Source organism: Malurus melanocephalus, unplaced genomic scaffold (assembly GCF_030028575.1).
Source record: "Malurus melanocephalus ecotype Western Australia unplaced genomic scaffold, MMel_1.1 scaffold_373, whole genome shotgun sequence".
NCBI lineage: Eukaryota > Metazoa > Chordata > Aves > Passeriformes > Maluridae > Malurus > Malurus melanocephalus.
In genome coordinates, this window is record NW_026623605.1 from 720,164 (window position 1) to 730,860 (window position 10,697).

Below are 10,697 nucleotides of genomic sequence, written 5' to 3' on the forward strand. Positions count from 1 at the left end.
CCACAGCCCAAGCCCACGAGGACTCATGTCTCTTCCCAAACACGGCTGTCACTCGCTGCAGCACCTCTGCGTGTGCCCCATTCCCATACAAATGTCCAGCCCCTTTTTTATATTATTTATTTCCTTGACTTCAGCCATCTCTGAAGGAGAAATGACCCTGTAGGGGTCACCCACTGCGAGGTTTTACAGCCTTCTCCTGAAGAGCAGGTACAGAGAAGGGGTCCTTGTCTGGTTTGGAGGTTCCTGTACATGTGTTGACTCTCATCCATGAAATTTGTGTTTTAACCTGTCTGTGAAACATCCCATGTGCCCTGGTGGGAGGTGAGACTCTGCTATGAGATCCACGGCTGTCCCTGCTTAAAATTTATATAATGGTCTGTGCTGATAGCTCAAATCAGGAGTGCTGTTCCTGAAAAAGGATTTTCTAGGGATTCAGAAGGAACAAGAGAARTAAAATTAAATGCATGCTCCTGTAGCTGTCACAGCCAGGCAGAGCGCTCATGGCTTTAATCTGTAATTTTAATGGTACAGTTAGTCCCAGCCCCTCTAAATATGCACGTCTGGAATATTGAAACTGGCTATATTTGGCCAATTTCTTCCCAAATCGCCTAAATGAGGATTTCTTGATCCTTGCTGCCACCACGTGGCTGGTTCAGGAGCAGGTTTGCAGCAATTAAACCAAAAAATACAGAAAGGGTCTTTGCTAAGAACCCGGTATCAGCCTGTGTTGGTTGTTCCACAAAAAATCTTAATCTCAGTTGTGATATTCTGGGTTAAAATAATGTCCCAAAATCAGGTCTGGCCTTCCTAACCCCCAACATCCACATGAAACTGTCTCAAAACTGTCTCTACAATGCAATTTCTCCATGATCCCATCACTTCATCTCTGTTAATTCCTCTGCTGGGAGCTGTCTGGCTCTGTCTCCAGAGCCTTGGATAAATATTCTGTCACCAATTTCGCTTCTTTATGAGCAAATGATGTTCACTGATGTTCCCATAAACATTTCTGAGGGGTTTTTATCTCTGCTATTCCTTGAATATGGAGAATCCACCTTCCTGGGAGGTGACATATCCAAACATCTTTTGTAAATCCCTCTCCAGATCCTCACTTCCCATGCCTCTGGAAAGACATAAGGCAGTTGAAAAATACTCTGGAATTACCCCAAATCCTGGCTGTGAGGGCTGGAGGTGGTAACTGGGATTTTGCTCTTCCTGTCAAAGTGGTTTTGGGACAATGAGCATTCAGTTAGACAAAACAAAACATTTTGTTTGTGTTTCAGGATGCTTTTTTAAACTTCTCTTTCATAAGACAGAGCTAAATTTAGGCTCATGCTTCCTTTCAGAATTAATAATTGAAGTTTTGGGGATTTTTTTTTAGAACAGTTGGTGCAAACTGTTTTTGAGTAATTCATTCGTGTATTTTGGAAACTAGGGCTGGTTCAGAAGTAGTTTGGGCCAAATTATTAGTATATAGAAAGTGAACAAGGGACTACAGAAAAGTGATTTACCATTCTCAATTCCCAATTAAGCCCTCTCATTTGTTGACCCAAAAACAAGGCAGAAGGAAGGCTGAACTAAAACACCATTTAATCTGGCACACCCTGATCCAGTCCTGCATCCATTTCTGCTCCTACCCCGAGTGTGGGTTTTCCCTGCTTAAAATCAATGTTCTCAACTCTCAGAAACAGCACCCCAGTGTCTTTTTTTCCCCCATTTTATTAGCTTTATTTCCTTCTATTAAATATTCAGTGTCTGCAAAGMAAATCTGCACCAGCTGAGTTTTCACATTTATAACCAAAATCAACCAGACTGCAGAGATTTGAGACTTGTCCAGAATGCASAAACCATAAACTGCAGATCCACATTGCAGTCAGGCTTGACAGCAGCATGTATTATTGTTTCCCACACTCCAACTCTGTGCTCCTTTCCCCTTTTTTAATTCTTTACCCCTCCCAGAAAAGCTTTTGAACAGCTGTATCCCCTCTAAAAAGCATCTGTTTCACTGCACTGAMGTTTTCTAGCAGGTTTCATTGAACAATACCCACCAGACACAGCTACAAATGCTCTCACTGTCAGAAACAGCCAGGCTAGTCCTTTCACATGGCTTTCAGGCTTCTTCTCAATCCTGAAAAAAAAAAATACCCAAATTCTTCCTTGAAACTCAGCTATCAAAGCCAGCTCGTGACATATCACAGCTGTTTGAAAATTCACCCTCTACACCACTGGAGAAAACATCTCTCCTTCCGCCATYCAGAGCCTGTGGAAACACTAAATCACCCCCAGGGATGTTCCCAGGCTGGATTTGCTCTGTTTCTGCTGTCAGGATGAGTGTCTTGTGCTGACTGACATTGCTGAGCACCGTGTGCAATGGTCAGTGTCACCTACAGCACCAACATCTCCACAGACAAAAAACACAAAAAACGTGTTCACACAATCACAGGGTGATTGAGGCATGAGGGACCTTCAGAATTATCAAATTCCAACCCTGTCCTGCCAGAGATAGGGACACTTTCCAMCAGACCAGGTTGGTCACAGCTCACAGCCCTGCCCAAGCTGGCCTTGARCACTTCCAGGGATGGGGCAKCTTTCAGCTTTTTTGGGTGAAGATGCTGAAAAATCAGCATTTTTGGCCTGTGAGGGGTGCTTTCCCCCTCACCTCCAGCAGTCCCCTGAGGTTTAGAAGTGTGAATGAATATGAACAGTTTGACCACTTCATCAAAATCCACCCTGATCCCCCACTTTCAGCCATCCCCCCTTGTGACGCTCTCGCTGCTCTCCCCTGGCAGGAGGATTACAACCAGCTGAGACCCCTGTCCTACCCCAACACAGACGTGTTCCTCATCTGCTTCTCCGTGGTGAATCCTGCCTCCTACCACAACGTGCAGGAGGAGTGGGTGCCCGAGCTGAAAGTCTGCATGCCCAACGTGCCTTACGTCCTCATAGGAACACAGGTAACACTTCTGAGCATCTCAAAATCTCTCACTCATGGGAAATGCAGACAGATTTTCCCATTAGAGGAAAACTCAAGGACTGACAATGGGAAACAACAGATGTCCAGATTGGCAAAGCTTATCACATCTTTTTATTCTAATTTATATTAATGTGGCGATGAGGCATAAATACCTGTAGGGAGAAGAGTTTTCTTACAGGTCTCTAATGAGGAGAAGGAAAAAAGCATCAAAATTTGGGGCTAGAAGCTAAACTAAACTTCAAACTAAATTTTAAGAATGGAAGTCATTAACCAAATGACATGGGAAGGAAGTAGCCTCCCTTCATGCATTCACATCAACATTACAACTGGTGACTCAGCATCCTGCTTGTGTTACAGTGATTGTCAGACTGAAAGATCAAACCACTTTGTTTTGGCCTTAAAATCTGTGAATCTGTCAATCAAATAAAAATATCCTAAATATGGGTTTGCTTCCAGGACACAGAGTGAGACTGTGAGGTTTAGGATATGATCACCTGGAAAAAGTCAGAACACTGGACAGTAACCTAAGTGAAGTTAGAGAAACAGATCAAATTCTGGTCAAAATCAAAATCTTCATGTCACAGGAAAGGCAAATKACTTTGTTTTGCACACTGGAATGATCTGAAACAACCATTCAAAAATAAAAGCRTTATCCTTTTGATCACACAGTCTGAAAATGGATGGGTTTGAAATGGCAGAATACTTCACTTTGATGTTTTCCGTGGAAATTCAGGATTTTGTTTCAAGTCAGTGAGACTGAGCTGTGTCTGTCTGGCCCATCAGGGTGGGGTTTGGGGGATGCAGTGTAGGGTTGCAGCAGCCTGCCCTTCCAGCAGGATTATTTAGTGAACCACACCCATCTGAGCTGTGGCCTGATAACTTGCAAAGGAAAACTAATTCATGGTAAACTGGGAAAAAAAAATTAAAAAGTAAGTAAGCATATCAATTCATTTCTGAATTGTCAGCTGGGTTGAGGAGGACAGATGCCCTCATGTGGGTTTGTAAAGCCATGAATACGTTCATCAATGATTACAGCACAGAGTTTGTGCATTTTCTACTAGATTGATCTCCGGGATGATCCCAAAACTTTGGCACGGCTGCTGTACATGAAGGAGAAACCACTGACCTACGAGCACGGAGTGAAGCTGGCAAAGGAGGTAACAGCTTCCCCTGAGGKGTCACAAACTGACTGATCTCTGCTTCCCACTGGGTTTCTTCCACTCAAGGTTCCTTGGAGGCACATGGGTCCCACAGAGAGATTAAAGCCTCTGTTCAGACAGACTGGACTCAGCACACATGGAATATTCTCAGTGGGAAGGGACCCAAAAGRGTCAACAAGTCCAACTCCTGGTCATGCTCAAGGCAACCCCAAAAATCACACCACGTGCAAGAGAGWACTGTCCAAACACTTCTTGATCTCTGCCAGCTGCCATGACCAAGCTCTCAGCAAAGCATCAAGGGCAGCATGTGGAAAATGGGCGTCCAAACAGATTTTACTGCCCATTTCACCCAAATCAAGGGTTTCTTGCTCAGTTTTCTGCCAGGAGATGCACGTGGCCACCTCCTCTCTGCAGTCACCTCCTGCCAAACTCTTCCCTATCCCTCACAAAAGCGCAAAATTTATTCCCCCTTACCCATTGCACCTCAAGCAGCACAGAAGGTGCTCCCAAAGTTTCTGTGCTATTGTACATTTCTCCTGTGAAGGTGGGGGGATAGAAGCACTCCCCAAGCCCTGAGATGCAGATTCTAGACCTTGGCCTTGCCCACCTTATATCTGCAGGTGCCATTATTGTCCCTGGCCCYCAAAATGAGAGCACCCATCAGCAGAACAAGCTGAATAAGCTACAAGGCTGCTGAGTGAGCTGTGGCTGCTTTCCCAGGTCTCTGTGTGTGTTTGTGTCGTGCCAGCACACCAAGGAGACTCCCATCTCAAAGGATGCTTCCCCATTCCCAAAAAACAGCTGGAACCCCTCCCCATCCCTGGAGGATGCAGGGCACAAGAGTGACAGCTCAGGGGAGAAGGGCCAGGTGTGTGAGGGGTTCAGCTACAGCCCAGAGTGTCCTTGGGAGCCTCCCCAGCTGCACAGGCTGAGCTCCAGGTCCAGCACCTGAACACGGGTTCAGCCCCGTTCTCTCTGCAGGGTCGTGCAGGGAATTCCTGCTCCCTGCTCACCCCGTGTGGTGAGACACTCCTGGTGATGCTGATTCTTGCTCCCTTCTCAGGATGGCCATGTGTCGTGGTCTGAATGAATTTAATGGGAGCAAAACACTCCCAAGTTCCAGCAAACCTCCCCCCCTCTCTTTTCCCCACCTGGGTCCTAGAGACAAACTTTTCCACAGAGAGGAAAGTAAAAGGAAAAAAAAAATTTATTTAAAATTGTAAAAACACAAAAAAAAAACCCCTGTGGAATCAGCTGTTAGATCCCAAAGCCTTTCTCTTCCCTCCTGGGAGTAGCTTCCCCTCCGGGGCCCCCAGAGGGGTTGGACAGAGTCTCTCTCCGGTGGTTCACTGAAGGATCTTTCTCGTCTGTCGTGCCACGGGAAAATCCTCCAATTTTCAGATGACGAAGGAAAAAAAAAAAAAAATTCGAGGAGAAACAAGTCCAAAGAAAGGGAGAAAAAAACGAGCAGTCCCAGAGAGCAGGCAGCTTCTTTTCCACCGCTGATCCCGAGCCTCCCTGGAGACAAAAAAAAAACATGTGTGTCTTGTCCCTTTCCCTTCGATTGTCCTTGAAGGGAGGAACATCACCAAACAAACCAGAGCAGTCTCGACTAATGTATAGTTACAGAAGGGTTGTTTAACTTTCTTCTAACATAAGCAGATGATAGGAATACAATACTCAGCTAACCTAGGACACCATGTCAGCTTGTGCCTTCATCCCACAGGCAGCCAGATACACAACAGGACAATCTCCTGACCCCTTTTCTAAACACAGAAATACACTGGAACAGGATCACCCCGTCTCTCCCACCAGTGCGTGCTCACTCACATTTTCTCTYTTCTCTTCCAGATTGGAGCCCAGTGCTACCTGGAGTGCTCAGCCCTCACACAGAAAGGCCTTAAGACTGTTTTTGACGAGGCAATCATGACCATCTTCCACCCCAAGAAGAAGAAGAAGCGCTGTGCCAAGTGCCACAGGTGCTGCACCCTGGTGTGACCCGGGGGACAGAGCCAGCRGAGTTCTGTCAAACCAGGCAGGTCAGAAAGGCAACCAAGGTCACCTGCAACTGAAACGGGGTYTGTGACCACTAAAGGGTCTTTCTCACCCAAAAATAGGAGCCCCCTGTTCTGTGAAACCTCCAGGCTGTATCTCCCTTGGCCAGCTCCTGTCTCTGTGCTTCCCTAACCCTCCGGAGCTGCTTTGCAGACTGCACCAGCAGAAACCAGGATGAAACCAGGATGAAACCAGGATACCTGCTCCTGCTTGGCTCCCCACCTCAGGAATGTGTGGCAAACAGAGAGCTAAAGATGGCAAAAGGAACAGGAGAAATCCCATCTGTGGCCTTAAGTAAGAATTTGATCAAAATTAGGAATTTGCAGTCCTTAGGAATCGAATCTGAATTGACTGAAAGCACACGGAGATCTGTAGAAATCTAAAATGTAAGATATAMACTCTAGGTAGGATGTACTTTGAAATTGCTCTTCTTTTCTAAGACTTGCTGGTTCAGGAGATGCTTCAGTTTGTTCAAACCTCAAGGAAGCAAAGGTGGAGTGATTCCAGTTTGTTTTCACTTGATGGTGAAACTTCACAGCGTCAGGATGTTGCTGCACCCAAGCTATCAAAAAGGATCAACATTTACCTCCAGACTTAAGGAATGTTCTTACAACAAAAAAAAAAAAAATGCAAATAACTGTGTTTTTACAGAGGAATGTTCAGGCTGAGCCATGTTTCTGTAAGCTGGGAAAGGAAGTACAGAGTTGTATCATTAATGTGCCGAAACAAAGAAATTCTGCCACCAAAGAATATTGCCCTAGACATKAAATAGCAGCATGGAACAATCTCTCTTCAAACTGAGAATATGAACCAGACACATTGCCTTGGCAACTGAGAATTTACCTTATAGATCAGCTGGATCTCTTCATCTCACCCAACAGCCAAAACCAGCAAAAACAAAAAAAGCCAAAGGTCATACTGACTTTAAGTGCTTTGAGGTGATCCGATTGCCTTAAAATTATCCTTTTTATATTAAGTATTTCTGTAAAAAACCTTCTCAAAGTGGAGTTGTGAACTTGTTGACTTGTTGACTTGTTGCAGCCTTCCTCCTCGCACTCATTGCTTCTCTCTGCTCCCATTTCTCCATCTTCACAGAAAGTGCTGCTTTGGTTCCAGCGTGGCTGCAGTCCTCAGGAGTGGACATTTCCCTGAGTGGTCAATGATGGGCTGCAGCCAGCAGTGTGGAGATGGGAATTCCAGCCTGTAGGGGAAGGGAAGCTGCCCCTGAGCTCCCTTTGCTGCTCAGAAATTGTGCCTTTCCACCAAAGCCTCTCCCTGCACCCCGCAGTTTTGCACATCAAACAAGGCAGACACTCAGAGGTGAACTCGAGGGGCTCTTGGCTCTTGCAGCTGCYTTTGGGTACCCACAAGAGTGTCCTRCTATGGATTTCCTTCCCYGAGCAGGAGATCACAGCACCAGCACACGAGGTTTGAGGATGTAGCTCCTTGCAGAAGTCRTGCAGCATTTCCAGAAGTGTCAGGAGGGAGTGAGGGACAGAAGAGCATCCTCCCAGCCCCGGGGCACAGGCCCTGCTCCCCTCTGCACCCCATTCCATGAGAATGGCAGTTATATCCTCTTGGGAAGCTGAGGGCACAGCTGTCACCAGGAAAATGGGGTCATTCAGAGCTGGCATGGCCCAGAGCGAGGAGTGACCACAGCAGGAGCAGCACCAGGGCACGAGCAGGGGACCAGGCTGATGGCTCCRAGCTCCTCCTTTGSCACAAATTCAATTCCACACAATCAYAGAAYGGGTTWGGTTGGAAGGGACCTCAAACAYCATCAAATTCCACCCCCCAGTTCACCATGGACACCGACAGAAACCAGCTCTGACACCCCAAAACGTTTCCCGGTAGAAATCAACTGATTTCTSTCTGACAAAAGCCATCAGACTCGAAGCAAAGGCTTTGCTGCTGTTACCCAGTGGCTTCCACTCACCATCCCTTTCCCAGAGCGCACAGACACGGATGAAAACACAGTTGTGCCTAACCTGAGACAGACAAAAGAAAGTCCTCCTCGCTGCTGGCAATTTTTAAACGTGTGATTTTCTGTTCGGTTTTATTTTGTCCCAGACATTTATTTCAGAAAACCCAGCTCAGTGAGTGCAGAGGTTCGTGCTGTGCCTCAGAGTTTGTGTCCATCCCCAGGCAGAGCAGGGAGTGACCCCCTCACCAGGACACTGCCTGTCAGCTGAACTTAAATGTGTTAAAAGACATTAGAGGAGTGTGAGGAGAAGTAGGCATGAGTTAAAAAAAAAAGCCACAAACGAAAAACCTAAACAAACACACACACAAAAAAAGCCTTGAATAGATTTCAGAAAGAAAATATATCTACACTGTGCTGCCTTTTATTTCAGTGGAAGTTAATCAGGATGATTGTTTTAGCTCATGTAGGTTGCTGGAGAGCGATGTACGAGTCTCTGGTGGAATCAGGTGAAGTCTGGTTTAGCTGAAGCACAGTGCAAACGCTTAGGTTGGGGTTGCCTGGTGCTTTTAGAGCTGAAAAAATGCGGAAATAGAGGAAATGGAAAATCCAGAGTGACAGCTGAGCTCATCCTAACACAATGAGCCCACTGGAAAAGTGAAATGCAGCACCCTGGCATGCGTCAGGGAAAGCACAGGTAATCAAACTGCATTTCTGCGTGCCACTGAGTACCAGGGGTGGTTATTAATCCTAAAGGAATGGCACAGGATCAGCAATAAAATCAAAAATCRAGTGGGAAGGTGTAGCATTAACATAACTGCAGTGATTCAAGGGAAATTAACTACAAAATATGGTGATGTAGAAGTTAAAATGCCGCTGTCCCAATGTCCAGCACCCTGAACAACTCCTTTCATAGAGAAAGTAGATAGAAGTTTTAATATGCATACAAAAAATGTTAAGGCTTAGCAGGGCTTTCTTTACACTTACAAAATGGAGCACATGAAGCTTGTGAGGTAGTAAAATTTCAGGTTTCTCAAACTGGTTTTGACCAAAATTTGAATTCTGGGAGCTGCAAGAGAGGGAGATGGGTCACAGCCCACTGAGAAATGGCCACTGCACTCCACTTGTTTTAATCTTTTTTCCAACAGTTTTTTGTTTTTTTTTTAAAGAAAAGCCATGTTTACTGCAGGTCCCACAAACAATATTCCTGTGTTAGGTTATGTACACACACCTGCCCATGAAATGTGGCACTTGCTCAAGGGTCTGCCCTGTTCCACTATTATTTTGGGGAGGCAGGGATTTTGGGCAGATGTAAGGAGAGTCATTGACTCTCTGGCAAGTCATACCTAATGCCTTTTTTAAAGGCAACAGATGGTGTGTGAACAGGCAGCAAAGCTTATTTTCAGAAAAACCACAACACCAGACCTAGTGCAAGTGCAGGCATAAGGCCACCGATATAAACTCAGAGMTGTTTTCAAGAACCATTAGGAGTAAGGAAAGAAAATCAATAAAGGACTGCCAGGTGAAAGGAGATGGGTTTACTCACTGTGAGACGAGCTAGAAATCAGACCCCAATTTCACCTAAAAAGGAACACTGTCAAGGAGAGTCCATAAAGGTTAGAAACCATCCCTGGAACTTATCTGGCAATGTCCCCTTAATGCAGCTGATGTCAAAGCCTTTCCTGACAGCCCTGCCTTTGCTAATAGTCTGCTGTCATTTCAGAAGCACTCACAACTTATAGGAAAACCTGCTGGATCCTGTAAAATCCATCTCCTTTGGGCCCTTCCAAAACCCTAACGTTCCACCAGGAGTTCTTAACCTGGAGCTGCCATTTCAAACAGAATTCCCAAAGTATTTTCATGCAAACTCCTGAAAGGGGATTTTAGAGGTGTTGGAGAGAGCTCTTGAGTCATCAGAGACTTGTTGCCACTTTAAAACAAATTCCAGGTGCCCCTGTCCTTCAGAGCCCTGTGACAGCACCGGGGCAGTGGCACTGGGACACTCCTGCCACTTCCACAGTTTGTCCTGTGCTTCCCAGAGCTCTGAAAATTTGGGCAAAAGGCAAAAAGAAGGCTCTGACCCCACTCAGGTCCATCCTCACTTGTTCAGCTGATGTAAGTCCCAGATAACAACATCATCCAGGGGTGGTGGTGAGCAGTGCTCAAGATGAACCCATCCTGACTGTCCTCTGTGCCCAACAGTCCCAGGCCTTCTCCCTCTGCCCTGGAAATGTCTATTATTACAGCAGCATASAGTTTATGGACAACAACCAACTACAAGTTCTTGCCTTGCCTTGAATTGGGCACAGGATGAATCTTCCCCTCAACCTCACACGTGCTGGTGTTGATAGAAATCTTCTTCTTGCTGGTGGGAGCTACAGAATTCACCCCAAGTCCAGTATGACAATCAAAACAATCATTTCAGCAGCTGGCATTGATAATTCTCTCTTTTATTCTCTTCCAAAGCATTGCATCCATTCAAAATAGACACAGAATTAAATATAGCGTTGCATTTCAATACGAAATAAACTATTTCCAAATACTTTTATTAAAGGGGCAGATTTTGGCCCTCTTCCACCTACTGAAGAGA

General features: G+C 45.7%; 1 protein-coding gene across 1 annotated transcript in view; it reads left to right on the forward strand.

Annotated features, from left to right (window-relative positions):
- Nucleotides 1-7,210, forward strand: part of RHOJ (ras homolog family member J) — a 51,708-nt gene extending 44,498 nt beyond the window's left edge. The window contains exons 3-5 of the mRNA XM_057378772.1: nt 2,787-2,951; nt 4,033-4,128; nt 5,983-7,210. Coding sequence (XP_057234755.1) covers nt 2,787-2,951; nt 4,033-4,128; nt 5,983-6,129 — 408 coding nt within the window. The 3' untranslated portion in view covers nt 6,130-7,210. The remainder of the gene's footprint in view (nt 1-2,786; nt 2,952-4,032; nt 4,129-5,982) is intronic.
- The last annotated feature ends 3,487 nt before the right edge of the window (nt 7,211-10,697 follow it).